This window comes from Ptiloglossa arizonensis, chromosome 2 (assembly GCF_051014685.1).
Source record: "Ptiloglossa arizonensis isolate GNS036 chromosome 2, iyPtiAriz1_principal, whole genome shotgun sequence".
In the NCBI taxonomy this organism is placed as follows: domain Eukaryota; kingdom Metazoa; phylum Arthropoda; class Insecta; order Hymenoptera; family Colletidae; genus Ptiloglossa; species Ptiloglossa arizonensis.
This window is the reverse complement of record NC_135049.1, coordinates 25,729,897-25,754,967: the sequence shown is the minus strand read 5'-3', so window position 1 is coordinate 25,754,967 and position 25,071 is coordinate 25,729,897. Positions and strand designations below refer to the sequence as shown.

General features: G+C 44.5%; 2 protein-coding genes across 3 annotated transcripts; one reads left to right on the top strand and one right to left on the bottom strand.

Moving 5' to 3' along the window:
* Positions 1-6,151: 6,151 nt before the first annotated feature.
* LOC143155039 (cytochrome P450 307a1) lies at positions 6,152-10,048 on the top strand. The gene is made up of 3 exons (XM_076327271.1): positions 6,152-6,587; positions 8,742-9,533; positions 9,614-10,048. Exons 1-3 carry the CDS (start codon positions 6,188-6,190, stop codon positions 9,940-9,942), a joined length of 1,521 nt encoding a protein of 506 aa, XP_076183386.1. The 5' UTR covers positions 6,152-6,187; the 3' UTR covers positions 9,943-10,048.
* A 2,191-nt stretch (positions 10,049-12,239) lies between these two features.
* Positions 12,240-24,986, bottom strand: LOC143155038 (trehalose transporter 1-like protein). 2 transcript variants are annotated; one of them, XM_076327269.1, is made up of 6 exons: positions 22,667-24,986; positions 21,847-22,570; positions 21,260-21,316; positions 17,703-17,838; positions 16,530-16,849; positions 12,240-14,786 (listed from the first exon to the last, which is right to left on the bottom strand). In XM_076327269.1, the coding sequence occupies exons 2-6, from the start codon at positions 21,937-21,939 to the stop codon at positions 13,842-13,844; spliced, it is 1,551 nt and encodes a 516-aa protein (XP_076183384.1). In that variant the 5' UTR covers positions 21,940-22,570; positions 22,667-24,986; the 3' UTR covers positions 12,240-13,841. The 2 variants fall into 2 exon arrangements, with proteins under 2 accessions (XP_076183384.1, XP_076183385.1); XM_076327270.1 differs by lacking the exons at positions 21,260-21,316; positions 21,847-22,570; positions 22,667-24,986 and adding an exon at positions 17,954-18,312.
* Between the last annotated feature and the right edge of the window lie 85 nt (positions 24,987-25,071).

Here is a 25,071-nt window from a genome sequence, read left to right as displayed (position 1 = left end):
TCGCGCGCTACGTAAATCCGATCGTCGGCGGCACGGCATAAAGGATAAGGCCGAGACATCCGGTATCGGTTTCGTTGTCGAACGAAGCGGAGCCTTGATTTTGGCCGACGCGGGACCTTCGTCGAGTCTGGCCGGTTCCCGATATCCGTCGAGAACAGATCGAATCGATCCGTCTCACCTCTCGACCCCTCCACGAGTCGTCGCCGATACGCATTTCGCGGACGCGCCGCGATCTTGAGATTCCGTCTGCCCAAGGCGCTTCGCTGCGTGGGATCAAGATCGAGCCTGGATCGCGAGAAAACACGGCCGTATTCTGCGAATCGAACCGGCGATTCCATTTAATCCCGGACCAGCCACGTGGACGAATCTCGCGTCGCGCGAATCACGAGCCCCTTCGTTCCGTACCCCTCGTTCACCGTCTTACCTCGTTCTTCGATGGGGCATTCGTTTCTTTTTTCTTTTTTTTTTCCTCCGGAAAAATTACTTTTTCTCGTCTCGCGTTTCCCACGAATTACGAGCCCTTTCGTTCCGTGCCCCGCGTTCACCATCTTACCTCGTTCTTCGAGGGGGCATTCGTTTCTTTTTTCTTTTTCTTTTTCCCGGAAAAATTACTTTTTCTCGTCTCGCGTTTCCCACGAATCACGAGCCACTTCGTACCGTACCCCTCGTTCATCGTCCTCGCTTACCTCCTTCGTCAAGGGGGCATTAATTTTCATTTTTTTTTCCCCGGAAAAATTACTTTTTCTGAGAAATTCGCGTTTCTCACGAACGCGGTCGATTCATCAGCGAATAACCCTCGATAAGTTTTGTCGTTCGATAAGAAACGGAGCTATTAGGTTCGTTTTATTTTTCGAAAGACGGTACAACCGTTTGATGAACACGTGTGAAGTTTCTTGTACATCCGTCGACTCGTTCGTCTATTTACAGTTGTTCGAACGTTTAAGAGTCACGTATTTCTTTACAATGTGAAAAATAACTTATCGAACGACCCAGTATTGGTGTTTTTAAATACCTTCTTCTAGTTCGCTACTTTGTAACTAGGAGTTTACCAGCGATGAACAATTTGTATTAGTATATAGTAGAATTGTATCATTGACAAACTTTTCTATATTTCTGTATCTTTGGAAACTTTAAGCGCGTTTTTCTCGAGGAAAATGTCAATCGACCAGAACCATGTGGAAAGTGTCCACCCACGCCTGGAGGATCCTTGATGGAAAAGTCTCGGAATTAACGTCCGATGTTTCTCTCGCGGCGATTGAGAACCTCGGTAGCAATTGTTTAGTCTTTGTTTTTCATCGTGGCGCACTTGTCGTGTATAAAAATTTCCTTGGGAACTTTTTGGCACTTTCGCGGTGATCTCCCGATGGTCCGCGTTCGCACGGAGACGTCGGTCCTCGCGTGACTCGGGATATTTTAATAGATAATAGCTGGCGAGCAATTTTATTTCGCGTGCAGCTGACGAGGGCCGAGCGATCCGGTCACCTTGCTACGCGGGTAAATTTCATTTTCATCCAATTGCTCGGTTTTGTTCCCTCGTGAAACGTCTCCGCGGAATCGAGATCCATCGGGAGACGAAACGCGAGTCCGCGGAATAACGAAAAATCGCGGGTTAAGACGATCAGTGTCCCTGCAACTGTCGCTTGAATTATTTTATTCTCAATCAAATTCGAACTCGCGAGATTTCATACTTGTTCGCACTGGAAAATAAGTATCAAAAGACGAACACGAGCGTAGAAAACGTAATACAAGTAATAAGTACGAAAATTGTTACAATGTGGGAAAGACGATAATTTTACCATTCGTCTTGCATCCGTTACGCAAACTGGAGTGCTAATACCTAGGAATGGTGTCCACTCGACGACGGTGGTAGAACTACAAAAATGTTTACAAATAGACAAAAGTACGTCTCGGTTCGATCTAGAACTAGTTTGGATCAAATACTATCTAAAATGATAAAACAAGGTAACTCGAAGAGTGACAATTGTGACATTGGACTTCGTTGTGCGTGTTCGATCAGTGGGTGACCGATTTGTCGTATGGAAGCTGTAAAAAGAATTTTACGAAAGAGTTGATTATTTTTCCGGTCATATAACATCCGAAATAAATATCTAGAACTAGTTTAGATCAAACGCTATCCGAAATGATAAAACAATGTAACACGATGAGTTTAAAGCGGCAATCGTGACATTGTATTCGTGTATTCAACATTCGTTGTATTTAATCTGTAAAAAGAATTTTACGAAAGAGTTGTTCATTTTTTCCGTCAAATAATATCCGAAATAAATATCCAGAACTAGTTTAGATCAAACGCTATCTAAAATGCTAAAACAAACTAACACGATGAATTTAAAGCGACAATCGTGACATTGTACTCATGTATTCAACATTCGTTGTGTCTAAGCTGTAAAAAGAATCTTACGAAAGAGTTGTTCATTTTTCCGGTCAAATAATATCCGAAATAAATATCTAAAACTAATTTAGATCAAGCACTATCCGAAACGATAAAACAAAGTAACACGATGAGTTTAAAGCGACAATCGTGACATTGGACTTCGTTGTGCATGTTCGATCAGTCGGTGACCGATTCGTCGTACCTAAAAGTGTAAAAGAATCTTACAGTACTTTTACTCTCCCTGTAAAAAGAATCTTACGAAAGAATGGTTGATATCGCGCTTCGAAGCGGAACGATTTTTCCGGTGAAATAACATCCGAAACGAGTAAACCCTCTGCTGGTGAGCTCGAAGTGGCTCTAATTGGTACACCTACCCTATTCGAGGCCGGCGAGAGAAAGAAAGAAAGAAAGAAAGAAAGAAAGAAAGAAAGAAAGAAAAAAGAAAGAAAGAAAGAAAGAAAGAAAGAAAGAAAGAAAGAAAGAAGAAAGAGAGAACTGTAGAGAAAGAGATTCGAAGTGGCGAGAAGGAGGAACGGTGGGAGTCGCGCGGCCGATCGAAAGCGAAATGAAAAATTCCGCGGCGCGCGGGTAGGAGAGGTCCCGATAAAAAGGAGCTTCGGGTCGAGCAGGAGAGTCGAGAGCTTTCCCGTTATGCGCCTCCTCTCTAAGCCGATTTCGAGCTGCCGGGCAGAGGCCGGTACCGCTAGCTTCCCAGAAATCGACGCTCGATAATGCCTCTCGATACGGATGAAGCAATCTCCTACTGTCGCACCGCCGCGAGAGGGGAAAAAAGGCTGCCCCGCGACAGAGGGTGGGGAATCGTCCGCCGTTGGGGGGGAACTCGCGCATATAGCCAACACCACCGGGGCTCATGTTTTATTCATCGATTCGAACGAATTCGAGGTGTACTCCTCATCGCGCGCGCTTCCTCATCGGCATCGCGGACCGATAACGCGACGATGTCCTTCGATCTGTGTCCCGAGAGCTTACCAAGCTTCGCACCCTGTTCAGGGACGCGGAGAAATTTTCGAGTAACCACCGCACCCGATCCTTGGCCCACGAGAAGTGAAACCGGGGATCCGAAACGCGAAACGCTGAAGGATAACCGAGATTTTCCAACAGCGTATGGAAACAAAATCGAGGTGCACCGTTTGGGGAATTTGTTCGTTCGTTCACAGTATATTATGTCTTTTGCGTAAATTCGTCAAAGTTCGATCCGTTCGACGCGTTACCAGGGAAAATAACCGGCTCGATTTCGTGAGACAATTTCGCTAACGGATACGAAGTATTTCGATCGTTTCTCCCGAGCGGAAGATACTTTCGATACCTGGAGAACCGGAGGTTCAACGACGATAGGTTTTTCTCGTCGTTTTCTTTTTCAGAGATTGGGAAAAGTCGTTCCAGGGAAAGGTTTACGAACGGAGAAGAGGATTCGACGTAATTGCGTTCGATTAAATTCGATTCAACCGAACTGACCTACTATGATCGCCGCGTTCGACGGTGACAGCGGAGCCGCGGACGTCTCTCGAACTCGCTAGAGAATTGCTTTTACAACTATCGAGCGTATAAACACCGATATCCGTATTTCGTGGTCGATCGAACGCGGCAGCCGGTTTCCCGCTGGTATCGGGACGAATCTATCGATTCGTTTCGATTCGCGTTCGGTGCCCATTCACTCGATTTTCCAGCGTAAGAGTCGGTCGATTGTAAATTCGAAACAGATCGAACGATAAGAAAGATCGAAAACTTTGTCTTCGATTTGAAAATGTCGCGGAAACTCGGTTTATGGAACACGAGATGGTCGGTAAACGTTCGTCGAACGTTTATTATTTCCCATCGAGAAACGAACGACGAGTTTCGATTCGTTTTCGTGTTTTCCATCGTTCCGCGCGAGATCGATCCGACGCGACGTTCGGTTTGTTGCTTAATATTTATAGTAGCGAGCGTCGCTCGCAGATTCCGTCTGAATTCTGCCGGTTGCGTCACGCGTAACGTCAGCGGAAGCGTTCTTTTTCCTCCTTTTGGTCGATCGTGCCAAACGCATTCGCCGGGAAGGCTCGTCATCGAGTTGCGTAACTTTCATTCAACATCCTGCGGGAAGAAATTTCGGATTCAAGATCGATCGATTTTCTACGCCGACGAGGACGAGGAGGACGAGGAGGACGAGGAGGACGAGGAGGACGACGAGAAGGACGAAAGTGGAAACGTCGCGTCGCCTCGAGAAAGTGGTCGAATTTTCAGAACGGAATTTCGACTACTCGGCGTTCGAGCGTGCGTTCTCGAGAAGGAAAAAGATTGAAAAAAAGACAAACGACCTCGATACGTAGGAACGTTGCACGAGAAAGAAGTCGGTAGGAATATCGAGTACGATGCACGCGGAGAGTATCGAGGCGTTGTCGAATAATCGTCGAAGATACAGAAGGCGAAAGCGTAGCTTACTCCAGTTTTCCAGTTGGTCAAATTCCGTCGTAAAAGGCTCGCGAGTGGTTTCGCGAATGTTTTTCTCGTCTCGCGTCCCTCTGTCACCCCGATGGCCCTAAAAGGCCCCCGTTCGAAAGGAGCACGGGCCGGGATCGCGTTTTCGGTAGCCGTTGCCGCGAGCGAAGGGCCACTTTGGAAGCATGATGAACCGTAGTAGCGTCCCGAATCGATAAACGCCAAGTACATCGAAATAAAGGCGGAATAAAGCGTGTCTGGATGGGAGCGCAGCCGGTCTCACGAGGTGCTCGCTGGACTGGAGGCACACCACCTTGCTGCCAGAAAACCCGATGGCACCTTAAGGAGAGAAGTCAAGGGCAAGAAGCGTCCCTTCGTTACCCAGTCTGGCCCAGCTTGGGCCCTACTTGGACCCCACTCCAGCCCGCGTCCACCCCCTCCCCGTACCTCTTCGGTATCTCTTGTGGACTCCCCTGCTCCTCCAGCCCCTTCACCTTTCTGGATCTCCCTCCTTCCCCTCCACACCTTCTATCATCCCTCCGTCCGCTCCCTCCACCTTTCCAGCCCTTCTTCTTCGGGCTCTCCCGTTCCACACACGAACGCGAGTTGGAGAGTTGGCTCTCTCGGTGCTTTCTTGAAATTCGTCTCTCTACCAGCAGTAGCAGCACCAGCAACACCAGCAACACACCGGGTTGTATACACTTACGACAGAGTACGACAGAGACCACCTCCTCCCCCTTCTGCCCTCGTCTCAACACGAATCCATATGTATGGGGTTGAGGCGCACAGGCAACGCAAATGTGCTGACTACATTACCACGCCGCTATATAAGATAGCCGGCCAACCATCCTATCCCCACAGACCGAGCCAGATCGGCAGACCGTTCACAGACGGACCAACGAACCGATCTACCGATACGGACACGACACATCCTTTCGAGAACGGAATCGCGACCACCCGATTTTAGGGTTATCCTCGTTTCCAGTCGGACGCGTATCGCAACGATTACCGAACGATTCCTTCGATCCCGAACCGAGGAGAAAGTGATACACGTACAGATTTACGTATTTTCGGTTTCGACGGGTTTCGTCGAGAGGCTACCGTTGAGACCGATACGGACGAGGTACCCGGTTCCTCCGTTACGCTCCGCTCGGTACATTTTCGGCTAAAGTACTCGCGTACGGTTCGTCGGCCGATCTCGCGCGTCGTACGCACACGCGCCGATAGATTTACGGGATTCGTTCGCCCGACCGAGATTTCCTCGTGACCCGAGTACCGTAGGTCGGGGTACCAGATTCTCTAGACGGTTCGAACCGAGGAACACCGCGAGTGCGCATCGAGGAACGACCACCTGCAACGATGATCCCTTTGACAGCCACCACGTGTTTCCTCGTCGCTGTTACCTTCCTGGCGCTCGCTCTGATCCTACTGGACCACCTCAGGACCAAGAAAACCTCCAAGAAGATCCTACCGGACGATGGGACCGACCTCCTACCGGAACCGCCCGGTCCCAAACCGTGGCCGATTCTGGGCTCCCTTCATTTACTCGGACGCTACGACGTACCTTACAAAGCTTTCGCCGACCTTGTCAGGGACTACGACTGCCAGGTGATCAAGCTCAAGATGGGATCTATGCCCTGCGTGGTCGTCAACGGCCTGGAGAACATAAGAGAGGTCCTCACCATCAAGGGACACCATTTCGATTCCAGACCGAACTTCACCAGATACCATCTACTCTTCGGTGGAAACAAGGAAAACTGTAAGGAACTTTCTTTTACGTTTCTCCTACCTCTTTCCTCGATCTATCGCGAACGTGTCGCATCACGGTTCGTTCGAGACGAACTCGTAACCATTCCCGACGATCGACCGTTAAATCGGACGTCGCGTCGGTATCGCTCGTTCACCGTGATAATCGCGCCCGTCTCGATCCATTCATCTTCCTTTTCGATTATTCGCGACAGCTCTACCGGCGGTTGCGTAACACACCGTGCACAACGAATCCCCGTCGCGAGTTCTTCCTACGGTCCACGAATTTTGCAACGAACGCGGTTCGAAACACGATCCTCGATCCGATTCAACTCGCGCCGGACTCGCTCGGCTTCGCTCGAAAAAAAAGTCGATTTCCCGTTCGCTCGACGTTATTTCCTTCTGTTCGATTCGATTCGTTTCCTTTCCTACCGAAAACCGATTCGCGGTCGCGATTCGAAGCCGGCGCGAAAATCGAATTCGTCGACAGCTCTACGTCGTCGTTCGTCGTCGTCGTCGTCACGGCTGCTGAAAACTCGTTCCCCATGCTAACGACCTTGCCATCGCGCGCGACACGTGAGCGGGCCCGGCCCACACAAACGCCAGCCCGTTTATTTTTCGCGCGGCTCGTGCTTTCGTTCGTCCAGGCAACGCCGAAACTCGTGCTAAGGTCAACGTCGAAGCGGTACCAAGTGCAGCCGGAAAGGTCACGGTACCACTTTCACGCGTTCCCGGCTCACCTGGCAGCCGGCAAACAGGATCAAGGCTGATCCACCGGAGGCGATTCCGACACACGAGCCACCGCGATTTTCTTTCTTCCTTTCTCTTCCTACGCCTCGTCCTAGCGGCGATTTCGCGCTTAGATCGCCATAGTTCGGGACCGGTCGATCGACCAAAACTCGATCTACGTTACCTTTCTCGTCAATTAACGAGACTCGCGTCTCGTTCCGTTTCGCAACCGCGGTCTCCTTCCTCTTCTAACGACGATTTCGCGCTTGGATAGCTACCGTACGTTGATCGACGAACACTCGACCGATCTTCTCCGGTTTTCTCGTAAATTAACGATAGAACTCGCGTTCCGTTTCGTTTCGTAACCGCGATCTCCTTGCTCTTCCATCGTCTCGTCCTAGCGACGATTTCGCGCTTAGAACACTCGATCAATCTTCCCCAGTTTTCTCGTGTATTAACGATAACTCGAGTTCCGTTTCGTTTCGTTTCGCAACCGCGATCTTCTTCCTCTTCCACCGACGATTTCGCGCTTAGATAGCTACCGTTCCCTCGATAGACGAACACTCGACCGATCTTCCCCAGTTTTTCTCGTGAATTAACGATAACTCGCGTTCCGTTCCGTTCCGTTCCGTTTCGTTTCGTTTCGTCGTGTTACGCGTTCGAAGTCGTTGCGTCACAGTGAAAGCCGAGTCCGCGTAAAATCCGACGCGCCTCGAATTCTAACCGATATACATACACGCGGGCATCGAATTTGTTTGGTACCGTTCGGTGTTGCGTTCCCTCGAAAATCGCGTCGAGCGAACGTTCGAACCGAGTCGAAAAAAAAAAGAAAAAAAGGCAAAAAAAAAAATAATGGTGGATTCCGTTGGCACGCGGAGGAGTCGAGTATCCTGCACGGGGCAGAAACCAGGTCACTTCCTGTTCTGGTCCGCTCGCGGCCGCTTCGATTTGAAATCGAGTCGGCGGCGGTGGCGGCGGCGGTGGCGGCGGCGGTGGCGGCGGCGGCGGCTCGCGCGGCGATGAATCGATTTTCTGCCGAGTACGCGCGATCGGCATGCGCCGGCTTGCATTTCCGCGTGGCGCGTTCCCCGACCGGGGAAAAGAGGTGGGAGAGACGACAGGTGGCGCGAGAACGGAAAGGGAGAGGAGAAAGAACGCGCGTCGACGAATTTTTCCATTTCGCCTGACGCGATATTTCGAAATGCGTTTTCGAAGGTCAAGTTTAACGCGCGTATGTAGTCGTTTCACCTTGCCGCGCGTATCAATGGAACCGAGTTGAATTCGACGATCGATATTTCTCTTGTCCTCTCTGCCCCTCCACGATGAAGTTATTTATTCGTTTATTTACCGTTTCGAGAACAACGACGAAACACCGTGTACAGAGACGTCGATAGCTCACGAATCGCGAAGAAACTCATCGAACGATCCTTTGTTGCAGCTCTTGCGTTCTGCAACTGGTCCGAGGTGCAGAAGAATCGAAGAGAGATGCTGCGAGCGTACACGTTCCCTCGCGCCTTCTCCTCGCGCTACAACGAGCTGAACGGGATAATCGGCAACCAGATGGAGTCCCTGGTGAACCATCTGGACTCTCTCCCGAACGTGGACGTGCACGTGAAACCGTTGATCCTCCACAGCTGCGCCAACATCTTCATAACCTATCTGTGCTCGAAGAGTTTCGATCTGGGGGACACCGGTTTCCGTAACATGATCGAGAACTTCGACAAGGTGTTCTACGAGGTGAACCAAGGCTACGCGGCCGATTTCCTACCGTTCTTGATGCCGCTCCATCACAGAAACATGGCGAGGATGGCCCACTGGAGCCACGCGATCCGCAAATTCGTCATCGACAACATCATCACCGAGAGGGTGAACGAGTGGAACGGCCCGATGCCGGAGAAAGATTACCTCGATTGTCTGGTGAATCACGTGAAGACGGACGCGGAGCCCCATATGTCCTGGAACACCGCCCTCTTCGTCATGGAGGACATAATCGGCGGACACTCGGCCATCGGGAACCTCCTGGTGAAGATTCTCGGATTTCTGGCGACGCGACCTCAGGTACAGAAAACCGCCCAGGAGGAACTGGACGCTGTTGGCATCACCGGGAACTTTGTGGGATTGGAGAACAGGGGATCGTTGCCCTACGTCGAGGCCATCATCTTGGAAACCATCAGGATAATCGCCAGCCCGATCGTTCCTCACGTGGCCAATCAGGACAGCTCCATCGCCGGTAAGTTAACTCTCGCATAGTGTACAAACTTCCGTACCAGTTCGTAGGAGTGGTTACCGATTGGAAAGTTTTCTTCTCAGGTTACAGAATCAAGAAGGACACGTTCATCTTCCTGAACAACTACGAGCTGAACATGTCCACGGACCTGTGGACGTCACCGGACGACTTCGTGCCCGATCGATTCGTGCAGAACGGAAGGCTACTGAAACCCGAGCACTTCCTTCCGTTCGGCGGTGGACGGAGATCCTGCATGGGGTACAAGCTGGTCCAGTACCTGAGCTTCTCGATTCTGGCCACGTTGTTGAAGAATTACACGATAGTCCCCCTCGAGAAGGAGGACTACACGATCCCTATCGGTAATCTGGCGTTGCCCGAGATCACCTTCAAAGTCCAGTTCAAGAGACGGTAGGGTCAACGAGAAACGTGAACCCTGGCCACGAAGATAGGGTCGTACCTTCGACTCCGGTTGGATCGATCGAAGCTTCAAAGGGCCGAACGAAACTCGAGCGCGAAGACGAGAAGACGGTTAGGTTTTCGTCGATGAAGCTCGACGTGGACCGGGAGCGACGAAGGATCGGCCGATGAGAGGCTTCCCGTGTTTTGGACGAAGCTTCGCGAAAGCTTCGGGAGAAGGTCGAATGCCACGGGCCCACGACGAGGATTCGACCTTCGTCGGCAACGAGAGCTTTACTGACATTACTAGGTGTTTAAGGTAGCAAATTGTTGATCGTCCATCGACGCGTGCACTCTCCTAAGAACGAATCGAAGACGATCAGCCGCGATTACAGGAGAGAAGACTTGGACTGAACAGACGACGACGACGACGACCACGACGACGAATGACTCCGCGAGCGCTCACAGATCGCTCTTTGATCCAATCCATCTCGTCGAGTCATCGAGCGGAGTCGAGCGTCGATCTCGAACCGAACCGAACACTCGGTGAATCGCTTTCGAAGATGAAAAACGCGCGCAACGATTACGTAGACGCTACTTCGAAATCGTATCGTATCGTTCGTTCGTTTCGCTCGCGACGAATCGATTCGAAGATGACGCGTACGAATCGACCGATGATTCACACGGCTCGTGTCGAGATCCACGGATCAGAAATCGCCGAGACTCGCTGATCCTCTGTTGATCCAGCGATCACGTTCCGACTATCGTTCGATAACGACTCGTTGGAAAGACGAGACAACGGAACGTGTACGGCGTACCTGAACGAACCGCGACGTTTTAGGTCGCGTCGATCGTTCGATCCCGAACAAATTAGGGGAACGACGACGCCTCGCGCAGCCCACTTTCGTCGAACAGACGCAACTTTCAACGTACGAACGTTCCCGGTGCTCCGAGTGCTCGATTCCACGAATCGCTCTCGAATCGGTAAACATCGACGAAATCGAAACGGTTCGATCCATCGATCGAACGATCGCGTTTCTCGCGATACGTCGAACACGGAGGAATCGATGTTTCATCGTTTTTGATTCTCGCGTAAATTTTAGAAAAGAAGAGAACGAAGACCAAAGTTTAGCGAATACGTTGGGAATCGGGTCACGTCGTAGCGTCGACTCGTCGCGATTTCGAGCGGACGTTCGCCACGTTGGATCGACGTTGCGCGACAGAGATATCGAGATAAGAGAATTTTAGCGAGGAAATCGCACCGTGACGTACAACGTGATCGTTTTGTTTATCTCGTTTCTCGACGACGAACCACGACGCGCTCCTTTCCTTTCCGTAACCACCACAACTCCCATCTTCTCCCCAATTCCAGCAATTTATATTTCTCCGCTTTTCTAGTGGTGGAAAATAATGATCGAACGTTCACGGAGGCGCGAAGGTGGTTGCCCTAAAGGGATGAGAAATGGTAAAGGACGGACGAGTCCGAGCCGAGACGAGAAATCGATTTTACTGTAATATCAATTATTACACGACTGAACGGCTTTTTTTCTTTTTTAAGGGAAAAGTCGTATTTTCGCGCGGGCCATCCTCGCGGATAATAATTTATTTCTGCGATCGAGCATCGATTCTTATTATTATGTTATTATTATTATTATTATTATTATTATTATTATTATATTATATTATAGTATATTATATTATATATTATTATATTATTATTATATTATTATTATATTATTATTATTATTATTATCATTATTATCGCTTGCTACTATTATCATCACTATTATCAATAGTTAGAAGCATCATCCCACCTTTTTTATCATCACGTTCTCCATTCCCCGTTTCATGCTTTCACATTCGTACGTTATTATGTGTTTGTTATTTAATTACCGTGATTGTTACGACATTTGTTAATTTATTATTTAAGATTTTAATAATAAAAGTGAACATTGAAATTTTTCGCTCTTCGATCTGAATAATCGACCCAAAGTTCGATAGACTAAATATTAGGTTGTTCGGAAAGTCATTTCGTTTTTTTTTGTGGTGAAAATGAAACACGATTTTTTTAGAGTGTATAAACATTTTACTAAATTATACATTCTCCATTTTGGAAAACGAAATCACTTTCCGAACGACCCAATAAGATAGAAAATAAGTAGAGAATCTAAAGAGAATAGTTTACGAAATGGAAAATCTAAATTGTGAACAATTTACGAAAGGTATCTTCAACGTTCCTTTACGTGGAATAACCGTCGTTTGTGACAAAACGTTTATTACTCGAACGTCGAACAAACTCGAGGAAAGATCGGAAATTTTTTAATTCAATTTATTCGTTTTTTACGCAAAGATCCATTTGTGTACAAGTCTTGACACAAATGTGTCGAACGTAACGGTGTAACTTATATCGATCGTTCGAACTGTTATCGAATGAAACTCTTTACCGAAGCTTAATGACTATCTGACATTGACACAAATGCACGACATCGATCTTACATCAGCACTTTATTCTCAATGAAGCATATTTTTGTCACAAGAAAACGACTCGATTCGTTATCGTCATTTCGAGATTAACTAGCAAATAATCTTTTATTCGATGAATCGATCAATTAAGAAACAACGTTTCACAACGTGGAACCCTCTTGTAGAGGCGGAGGGTTTTAAGAGGGAGTTTACACTCAAAAATACTTATACTTAAAGTACACTTGGATTCGCAGGATAAACTTTGGTTAGCTCTTTCCACGCGCGAGTGGAAAACAATCTTTTAATTCTCGGAATAATAACTTATAGGAATAAGATACTTCGGCTTATCGTTATTGAAATAAAAATACACGCATACTCTTATTTCACGTTTTAAAGAACTTGTATCACAATCTGCCAAATAAGCATAAACTTACGAGGTATGAAAATATGTTTGATAAATACTCGCTAAATCATCGCGTGGATCATTACTCGCTAAATCGGAAGCACCACTTTCGTTTTAATTGAAATTTTCGCACTGTTTAACAGAGTCTCCGTGGATTTTTCAAAACTTTAAAAATGATTGATCTTACGACCGTTTCGAAAATAGTGCAAACTTTTAATCGATAAATCGTAACTGGTAAATCGACGATCTAAAGTGAACAAGTTTCTCGACAAATAGAACTCTATTCTCATTTACTTGGAATTTTTTAATTCGTCTCTCCGATTGAAAAATCGTACATTATCCATATTAGACAAAAGTGGCACTATACAAAACTATAAGGTTCTTTTTGTAATATTAAACGCTCTCTTACAAAAATGTTCAACGATCGTTTATAGATAAGTCTTAAATTATATTAAATGTATGTGAACACAAACGGCGAATAATATTGCTTATCGTGATAATTTCGCTTATTAGTATTAAATTGTTAAGTAAAAGGCTACCGGTATGTGTGGCAATACTTTGGTCAAGTGAAACGGAGATAGTACAATTTTCGTTCAAAGGAATACTGAACTGGTTCGAATCCAAATTCGTTTTCTCCAAATCTTCGTAAAACAAATTTGAACCGTGCGTATTTACTATTTTTAAATCTCCAATATTTCTGGACAATTCGTCCAACCATCCATCAATTTTTTCAGAGTCTCGTCCTAACCGACCGCCAAATCTCGAGCAAAACGTTCGTGAAAGATCGCTCGAAATTTCGTCGGTGATTTTCTTCGATTTTCCTCGAACGGACACGAATCGAACCCTACCAAATATTTCAAGACAACTCTCAACCACGTTTCAAACATTTCCTTAAACTACATCAATGACAAACATTCCTGAGCAGTATTTACAATTTCCTTTAATCTTTCAGGCTCAATTCGCGACGAATCGCAAACACTTGGACCTCTCGTTTAAACGGGTGGCTAATTTCCAAATCAGTTTCCACGTTTTCTCGATTAAGAGGAAGTCTACGTTTCCGTGGACACGTTCTCGAGATGCACCATCTTCTCCTTCCCTTGAAGATCGATGACGCTCTTCTTCTTGGAGAACATTTCCTCGATCTCTAGAAGGGTCTTGCCCTTGGTCTCGGGCAAGAAAAACGCGACGAACAATGTGCCAGCCAGGGACAACACCGTGAAGAATATAAACACACCGTGTTCACCCATGCTGGTCTTCATGTCTGGATAGATCTTCACGGTGACCGAGCTGAATATGTATCCTATGCAGGAGGTGAGTCCCGTGAGTACTTCCTTTACCTTCGCGGGATAAATCTCGCCCACCATGGCGAAAGGTACCACCAGGAAGCCCAATGTGCTCACGAAGATGTATATCAGCACACAGACCATCGGTATCACACTACCGTCCTTCAGAATGTAACGTCTGTCCTCCAGTATCAAGTATATGGACAGTATCGCCATGAAGATCGTCATCCCTGTTCCAGATACGATCGATGGTATCCGTCTACCGAATCTCCTGGACACGCAAGCTACCAACACGCTGCCCACGAGTCTGGTGAATCCTATCAGAACTGCACCCAGATAGGGGTCTATCGTGATACCGGCGCTACCGATGATGTCCACCGCGTAGTAGACCACCACGAAGATCCCCGAGAACTGTTGGAAGAAGAAGTAACCGAGCATGATGCCAAACGGTATCAAGGCGTTCCTCTTCAGCAGATGTTTCAGCAGGTGTTGCTTCTTCTTCTGCGGACGTTGTTGCAGTTCTTGCAGCAGCTCCGTCGTGGGCGGTTCATTTTTTGGAATACCGCGGAATCTCTTCAGGGAGTCCAGCGCCTCGTCTAGACGACGTCGGTCCCGTAACCAGATCGGGGTTTCTGGGACGACGGCCAAGGTCATCGCGCTCGAGACCAACGGAAACAGGGCGCACATCAGAGCCACCAATCGCCAATTGTCCTTTGGAAGAGAAACACCGGTAAGTATTCGGGAAGCTTGGCTTCTTTGTACGGGGTGGCACGGTCAGGATGTTGGGTTTTCGGTGATCGGTATTACAATTTCTTGTAATCTGTTCGCACGGAAGTCGGTCGTTATCTTCGTAAGGGAAGATGGGTGAGAATCGTCCGTTAGGAAACATGTTTTCGCGTTGTCGGTGAGAGTAACGCGAAACAGATAGAAATCCGAGTCGCTCGCTTCCTGACTAGAGTTGTTCGGGCGTCTCTTCTTCGTTGACGGAAATGATCCGCAATGTTAAACAGACAGAAATTATGTACCGATAAAACGGCGACGACATTTCAAAGGGAACGTCTCGCGCGTTCAGATTGCGCTCCAGAATTGATTTACCGATTTTAAACGATCGGTAACACTTTCTTTGAGAAAGGAAAATTGTTGTCAGAATATACAAAGCTTTGGACTTGCACTTGTGCACTTGAATGTGCACTTTAACTACGTTACTTTGACACAGTTTTTTTTTTATATTAAAATTGTACGATATAATTGTGCATTGGCGCAACGGATCATTGTTCGAGAATCTTTATATTACATTTTCTTAAAGACTCGAGTTTTGAAAATATTATACCGAGAAGATTTTCTTAACCGCTTGAAATTTTTGTATGTATCAATATTCGAACCAAAATTAATTCGATAATTGTAAGTCTCTTTTTCGACGCATCCAAAAATCCAGCGTATCATTAACGGCGTATCATTTCGACGAGATTAATTATTTATAAACGAGAAAATTCTTACAAGCTGGCAAGATTTAAGTAAATGTACGCGCAAAGTATGAAATTGATACGTGGAATAGTCTTCTCGAAAAAAAATCTCAAATGTCGAATTTGAAGGTTCAAAACCAGATGGACTTTTTAACCTGTTTGCCCGTTACTTTGAAAGAATTATCGTTCGCTTTCGAGGGTTTCTCGTCATACCGGACGAGGATCCATTTAACCCGCGATCCGTGAAGTGTAATTTTTCATCGAGAAGGGAAAGGTGGCCGTCAAAAGTTCCGAATCGAAAACCTTTTACAAACAACCGATCCACGTGGCCTATTTCGGCGTCTCGCCTCTCTGCGAACGACCACCAGTCGCGTTTCAACCCTCGAACGAGCAAGTCGCGTCCCACTCGACGTACAAAAATACTAAAACTACAATTTTCCCTCGAATCGATCGTTGTCCCGTTTTGAACTTACCGTGGAACAAGATCACCGAGCAACGATTTCTAACCGTGCTGGATCGTTTCCACAGTGAACAGCAATCAAACTTTTGAATAAAATACACTCTACGAGACAAGCTTACATCAACGTCCTCTTAGATTACTCACGAGAGACGAAGAAATCGCGAGTAAACTCCGTAACATCGGTACCTAGTGACTCACGTGGCTCGAATGTATACTTTTTCTTCCAAGTGCGATAAATCGGTGACAATCGTACAACTTTGAACACCTCGTTGCAAAAGGAAGACATTCACCTTTAAATTCCTAATGAAATCGCGCTAAACATTTACCGACCGTACACTTCGAAACTAATTAAAAATTGTTCGCGTGTATTTTTCATCGCGAAACATCGATCGATCCAAGTATATCCAAAGAGTGGGGATGAGTTCGTTGTTTTAAGAAATGTAGAAATCCGAGTACTCGGTCGGTTATACGAGGGTTAACGCGCCAAGTAGCATAGTGTTCGGTGTTTTGTTTTTTTCTCAAGACTCTTACCTTGAACAGGTAGCCGAAAATGTAAACAATCAGGACACCGATCGCGATGAACACGCTGGTCCACGTGACCATTGTGGCGCGCCACTTCGGAGCAGCGACTTCTGCGCTGTAAACGGTCGCCGGGACCGAGGCTGAACCGGTCGCGATTCCGGAAATTACTCGGCCCACGAGGATCTGTTCGTACGTCCCGGAGAAGTAAATGACGAGCCAACCGAGAAACGAGACGATGGACGTTATCAGCAGGCTCAGTTTCCTTCCGCGTCTCATGGTGTAAATGGACAACACGCAGCCAAACGGAATTCCCAGCGCTGTGACCGTGGCTGTGAATTAATTGGAGCGTTAATTGGAGCGCGAGAACGCCGCGATGGACGACACGCTCGCTCGCTTACGGATTGGTAACTCGCCGTAAGCGGATTCGCGCGATTCTCACGATCGGCTCGAAAACAAATTTCACGAATACCTTCAGTCGCGTGACATTTTTTTATTAGTGTCTTTCTACGTACGATACTATCGAACTTTGAGCGCTCAATGCACACGTTAACGCGATAGATTCTTCAATTTACACTTTTCCCGCCATTTTCTATCGTTCAACGCGTACGTTAATACGATAGTTTCTTTAATCTACACTGTTCCCGCCATTTTCGAACGTTCAACGCGTACGTCGATACGATAGTTTCTTTAATTTACAATCGCCATTTTTAGGCGTTCGTATTTACGTCAAGACAATCGTTCCTTTAATTTACAATCGTTAACACGGTTTATAGAATTCTAATGTACGAAAAGAAATTCTTGCAAATTCGCGTAAAATTTTCAGTCGGTACGTCGCGAGTGTCTTCGGTGAAGTTTGGCGAGGGACCGTACCAACCCCCGAATCAACGAGTATGCTCGCAAGTAAGTGTTTCTATCTGAAAGTCTTGAATATTTTTTATTATTATTATTACTATTATTTTATTTACGTGCTAAGGAGCACTTTTAAATTTTACAAGGACAATACATACAATCCGGAAAAAGAAACATTGCACGGTACTAGATTCGATAACAGTTACGCAGGAATAAGGAACTTTTGAATCTTTAGCATTTTCACTCAACGATTTAGAGTACCAAATAACCTTAATTAACTCAAAGTTGTATACATGGATATTTATCCAAAAGAATTGCAGGAGTGATACTGACCTATCCAGTTTGCTTGAATTTTGTCGATTTTGACGTCGCTCGTGGGTGCCATTAATGGTCCCAGTGCCACTGCACTGTAACCAAAAGCCATAGAAGGGCCCAGAACGGAGGAATTCGCGCACAAGGACATAATTATCTGAAAGAAAGCACTGGTTAATTCTTTTCAGAAATATCGCACAGTAATCGTAGCGAACTTTACGTTGCTTCGACGTAACGACGTAATTTAAACAAAATCTGAACATAGTTCTTACGTCCAACTAGAATCTTATAAAATTTCTATCGTTAATTCTGTCTTTACGTTTCAGAAATTTTATTTCGGTATTTTGTATCGTTTAAATATTACGATTTAGCGCGTAATCTTCTGTGCGTCTTATCGCTGGAATTAATTCACACGACAAAATCGTTCGGTATCTCTTAATTGGACGATAACCTGTTACCCCGGGGTTAACAAAGGCAGCATTTTGCACAATTTTCGCTGTTGCAAACCGTATACGTGTCGTATAACAAAATGTAGTCACGGGATATAATTGTTTTTGTTTAATCGAAAGCTCCGTATTGTAAAGGACTTATTTGTGACGAAAGCGTTGATGAAATTACAGACCCAACTACTTTCCTTAATCGCGCACGATAAATGTGCGCGACACATTTATGGAAATTACAATTTCCATAAACGTGTTACGTAAAGATCTCGTGACTCTCGCTCGCGATGCAAGAATTCAAGGGTTATCTTTACATTTACGATTGTCGTCATTACATATTTATAATTAACAATCACCGTGAAGAAACACATCGACGGCATCGATTACGAACAGATGCAAGAGCTAAATGCAAAACAACGAGAAATAATAATTGCTACAAATCGGAATAATTGTTTTAAAAGATAATCGATTCCGATTTCAAAAACGACCATGTTTATGGCGTTACGTGTTGACGATTCCAAGTGGAAAATTCGTACGGATCTTCGATAAAAATCACGACCGATAAAACGACAAACATAGACACAAATCGAATCTGCAAAGTAATCGATATCGAGAAATAATATAGATCATGAATCGATTAAAATGTATTTATACATTTTCAATGAAATAGTCAACGAAGAAGAAGCGAATTGAGTATGTATTTTTATTTTAATTTCGATCGCAATCAAGATCAATAAAATCCACGATTGTTTGAATTTCAATTGCACACTCGATATCGGCCCATTGAACAAATACAAGTTTTCTTTTCGTAATTGGTAAAATGAAAAGAAATTTTGGTCATCTTGGCAAACGATAAGATTACGCGGAATATACGGTTTGATTTTGCGAACGATTCATCAAATTCATAAAAATCGATAACGTTGGCGAGTAACATTTTCTTGAATTTACGATCACGATTTTACGAACAATATTTCGTATATTTAGCTCCTCTGAAAAAAGGTCTTATTGTTCTTTCGACGCGATGGAAAATCTGTTACATTCTACGACAGATCGAGGAATGAATAAATACGAAGGGGTAGTCGACCAAACACCGAAATAAAATCGAAGGGACTTTTTAACAACCCCGCTATCGTTCGACTCCTCTTATGTGGCCAATATCGAAACCGGTTTGGGAAGGATCACTGAGTAGACGAGCAAGACAGTCGGTGAATAATTAAATTAAGCCTTGAAGTGTCACCGCAAGGTTTACGTAAAACAGCGTCAAAGGTTCTATAACATCGCGTTATTTCGAGTTATGCAAATTTTTCTAATAATCTCTCCCGGACCAACATCTACATTTTGATGATCTCTCTAAATGCACTTTTCGGGTAACTGTCGAGGAATTCTCGTACGAGTTTTAAGGTAAACAATTTACAATTACGTTTATACAAATAGAATCTCTCGAGATCGGTGTCACTGGTTAATGTTTAAAATATTCACGAGGTAAGACCGTGGATTATCGAGAGATTAATTTTTATTCAAGATTACTTATTTATTTTCACAAATAACGCGTCGAAGCGAGCATTATTCAAGACGATCGCGCGATTCAAGACGAGAGATTAATTTTTATTTAAAATTTCTTATTTATTTTCACAAATAACGCGTCGAAGCGAGCATTATTCAAGACGATCGCGCGATTCAAGACGAGAGATTAATTTTTATTTAAGATTTCTTATTTATTTTCACAAATAACGCGTCGAAGCGAGCATTATTCAAGACGATCGCGCGATTCAAGACGAGAGATTAATTTTTATTTAAGATTTCTTATTTATTTTCACAAATAACGCGTCGATGCGAGCATTATTCAAGACGATCGCGGGAAAAGAAATTGAAATAAGGCACCTCGTGTAATTGATTACGCAGATAACAGACTAGCCATTGGAATTTTTGTACGCAAGCGAAGACAGCTCGATCCTCCGTTCTGTTTTTACACAACATCGACGATCGTACATAACTCGATCTTAGGTAAGGTTCAACAGAACTCGCCCTCGCGTCTCGAAAACCATATAAACGTACACGATCGACTCTGTAATTGTTTTATCGAAATTTTTCGAATTCTTTCGCCCGTGCGACAAGACCCTTCAACCTTCAACAGTCGCGTAATTAATACATCATAATACGAATTGTGATGTAACGGAATATTTGAAACACAGTCGTCTCTAAAAGTAGTTTACAGTTAAAGTAACGATTATTTATATAGAGTACGAAGTCATTAATTCAGTAGTCCGTTTTTGATAACGACGGTGAACAACCTACAATCTGTCGCCTATAAGTTGCGAACGGTTAGTACGTGGAATCGTAAATATTTCTAGATTTAATCTACAATTCTGCATTTCGATCCAGTTTAAAATAAATAAATGGTGCTGATAACTACGATTATGTAATCGAGAGAATATTTGCGAATTATTATAATTTAGACAGTTGTCCAAACAGTTGGAACTGACTTCGAATGGGAAAAGATTTTTTTTCGGACAGTTTTCGAATAATTTTGAAGATGAAAATAATAAAAATGAGTTTCGTTTAATTATCGTATTGTGTCGTAATAACGCGACACTCGACCGCAGAAAGCTATAGAAACAAACAATTGCTCTCGAAATAACTTATTCGATGTATATAGGTAATAGTATTGATACCGCATGATCGAAGCTACAATTTCAATAAAATCCAACGATTCTCATACTACAGTTCCATTGTGCTCGCGTTCAATGCGTATCAAGAAAGAAAAATGAATTGTACAACAATTTCACGTTAATTAACGTTATCGTACAGTTTTCTTTCGATAAAAAATATATTTATCAAAGCGTAAATCCCGAAACGATTTTGAGTAACGATACTAAATAATGTATTTCCCTTTTCTGTTTTTGTTTCCTATTTCCAATTGCCACAACTCCGTGTAAATTTGATTACAAAATAGATTATTTACTTTCGGTCGAGACATTTGATTTATTGTATCCAGTATCTCGCTGCAAACTCAACGCATCTGTCCTCAAACACACAGTATCTGCAATTGTTATTCAAAGATCGTCGTCTCCACACAATTTACAAAACGCGATATTAATCGAAAAACCGACGAACGTCCCGGACAAAAATGATTTTTACCTGATACGTAACACCTTTCTTCTCTCGCCTTTTCCTCTCCATGGGGTCAGGTTCCGTCTGAGACATAATTTCCCAAATTTATATTCTTTCAACGATGAAACATCGAAACCGTTTTGCCCGGTAAACACGATCGAAGTATTTCTCATACGATAAAACGTGCTCTTGGTATTAATTCTGACGCGTTACGATCGTCACGACATTCGAACACTGTGTGCTTTCTTTCAGCGACGAAAAGTACCCACCGAGCGATGGTCAGAAGTCGCGATAACGATAATCGTTCCCTAACACTCGTACGCTTAATAACATGCAAGAAAACATCGGCGAAAATTTCTCTCGAGCGAGAGTAAACGAAAAAGAAAGAAAGAAAAAAAAACAAAAATAAAAACTTCCAAAATCTTGGAACGAAATTTAAAAAACGTAAAAGTAAGATTCGGTAATTCGTGAACAAACGAGATTGTAATTTCGCGTTATTGTGGTATCAAAATGATAATACGTAAATTGATAAGCACCGATACAGGGAAATCTACTCGGGCAGATTAAACGTATTCGATGAGTCAATAAAGAATTAAGATCGGTAACATGCGCACCTTTGTTAAAATATTTTGCGGACCGGTTACCTCGGTCTCCAAATATTTATCGACAAGCCCGTTCGAATTGTTCAATCCGTTCAAGAGACCCATTTCGATGGAATTTTCTCAAACGTGTTGCGTCGCAACGTAAAATATTCAAGTAATTTCGTATCGTATAACGTGAAATCGCCTCTTATCGCGATAACCTCTTTTTTATCTCGATCCAACGACGCTTAATCCTTTGATTGACTACTTAGTCCTTTTCTCTTTTTTGCTTCTCCGATAAAGACTTGTTCAAATTAATCTCGCGCGAAGATATAGTAAGATACAACTGGATACGTTAAATCGGTAGTTTATCTACATTTCTTCACCTTTTCTTCACGATTTAGCGATTAACGTCCGTATTCTTTTTCTATTACTTTGATTGATTAATGTTTGCCAACGGATTTATTCTCAGTGTTTTTTTCTTTTCTTTTTTCGAGAAAACTTAATCCTTTATCCAACTATCTCAGAAGTTGCATACGATTCGACGAGAAGATAAATCGTTCGAGGTTTCAAATGGCTTCGAGTTCCTCCCATAAGAGTATTTCCAAAATGGTTTGGAAAAACAACATCAACCAAAAGTCTCCGAAACAAACGAAGAAAACTTGCTTCCAAAGCAACCAGTCTACCCTTTTGCAATGATAAAGACCTCCGTTCTCAAATTCTCCGAGCAGGTTCCATATATTCGTTTCCAGTGTATCTGAAAGCAAACTTGTTACAATCGTCTCGAATTTTCTTCGAGAACGTTTCGTCGTTAACGAATCCGTTTTACTCGAATTCGCGACTCGTGACTCACTTTCCATATATTATACTTCCTTTCCTCCTCGAATTTGAAAAGTAATGTTTCCCTCGATCGTTGTCCCAATTTTCCAAACTCGATTACAAAATATCGTCCGTTAAACCTATCGTTGTACCTATCGTTGTACTTCGATCTCGAACGCGATTTTCCAAATTGAAACGAGCCCGTCACGATCTTCAAACCGGACGAACGATCGATATTCTTTCCCAATCGCTCGAATTTCCTTTCATCGAGGAACCACCGTTGGTCCGCGAGAATCAACGCGCGAAACAATCGACGAAAACGGCTTCCTCTCGGCGCGATATCGAACTTGTTTTCGACTTCGAGTCTCGTTTCCCGATACTTGCTCGCGACTCCCCGCAAAACCCACTCGCGGTGTCGTTGACCGAAATAAAAGCCTCGGTGGTAAAAATCGGCGAAACGAAACGTGTTTCTTTTCCGTCGAATGTGGGCACAGACCTTCCGTCAGCGATGGTTCGTTGCTCGATTAGCGTGTTTTCAGGGTTCAGCTCGTCGAAAGTTTACGTACTCGGTGGTCCCCGTTGAACGTCGAAAAGTCACTCGGCGGATGCAGTCGCAGCCGGCGGAACTGCCACTCAAAGACTCGTTACTCACTGAACGCAAGTCTGGTTTTATCTGCAACGGGCGAACGCGCGTTTCTTCGTTCCCGATCGTCGAGGACCATTCGCATCCGCGGTCGTGTCGCGATATCTCGCGTCTGACGACTACCGACCGACCAGAAATATATACCCACGTATGTGTCAGACCGGTGAATTCCAGCAGATAAAGAAGACAGATCGCTAGAGGGAATCTGCTCGGCGACGGTTCGAGCCACGCGAATCGATGCACATGGGACGTTTCGAGGGTGAGGCGAGTCGCGTTGATAAATCTCGGCGTACGTCGACTCGATCCTCTTAACCTTTGCACGCGTGCAGGAAAAATTCCAAATCGATGCGTTCAATTAGATTGCTCGATGGATGATTTTTTTTCTCTTTTCTTCTCTCTCGCGTACAAAGCGATTGGGTATTCTAATTTACCTTGGTGTAGAAAGGAGAGGTAAACGTTTACCGAGTTTTAGTATTTTCAGTTGTCCTCGAGTAGAGAGCGATCGATAGATGGATCGACTGGATCGAATACTCCAATTTTTCTCTCTAGTGAAAGAGAAGAGCGTGAATGTCTAACCGGTTTCGAGTTTGTGGCAATTTTGTAATTTCTTATCGAGTACCGCTCCCGTGAAATAAGTTTCGAGATGCGATCCGAAGATACAGACCAGGTGGAATACTTTGATTTTATCTCTCGGACAAGGTGATAGAATTATCTCTTGTTTCGATTTCACGCTAATCTCTAATTTACCATAAAGTTCGATACTCCTGAAGTTTCCAGGTGAACGTGACAATGCTGTATTCGACCATTCCGAGCTTTCCTTGAATATGGACAAATTGAGAGGAGACCCTAACTGGATATTTTCTTTATAAAAGAAAATTTTATGTAAATGTCTAGCTGGTTTCGTTCTTGCGCTAATTTGTAATTTCTCAAGTTCGATCCTCTTCAAATAAATTTCATCGATCTTACGTTAATTTGTAATTTCCCATGAACTTCAAACGTCTTGAAATAAGTCTCGATCTCAAAATACGAACATATTCTCCCTGTGCAAGGCAACTGCGTGTAAATTTCTTTTGCAGCTACTTTCGATCGTTTGCTATTTTATAATTTTCCATAAAGTTCGATCCTTTCGATACAAGTTTCGAGGTCCGGTATCGAGACCAGATCCAGAACTTTAATCGTTTCCCTTATGTAAAAGAGGGAAGAGAGAGATGTAAAACCCTCTTGAACGAGATCAGATCCTCGAAACATGCAACGAACGAAACGTACCAATCGTAGCAAGATGTGTCCACCGTCGGGTAGGTCTTATCCGTCTGCATGATTCAACGCTGTCAACGAGAAGCAATGATATTGCATCAGTGACAGATTATAATATTCGATCGGACAGGCCTTGGAGTACGAGTCATAGGTCAATCTCGTTCTCGACGTCTCTTTTCGAACATCGGAGACCAACTTGTGACACGTGCGCCTTAAATTGAAACGGATTAAGACGATCGACAGATTAATCATCCCTTAAATCATCTCTTTTCTTAGTCGCATACGTGCGAGAAGATTCGATTATTAGATTTCGACGTCACCTGGCGAAACTTCCCGAATGATTCATTCGCTCGTATTGTTGTTCCGGATGCTGGAGATTATTCGCGCGAATTTTGTAACCATAAATAATTAAATAAGAAAATTGCATCCAGCTAGCTCGTGCGTAAAGAATAGGGGAGCATCGTGCAGCAGAGTGAACGAAGTAACCGGTGTTACTATTGTATCGTAGTTAGGTATACCGTTACACCTTGTACCTGGTATTC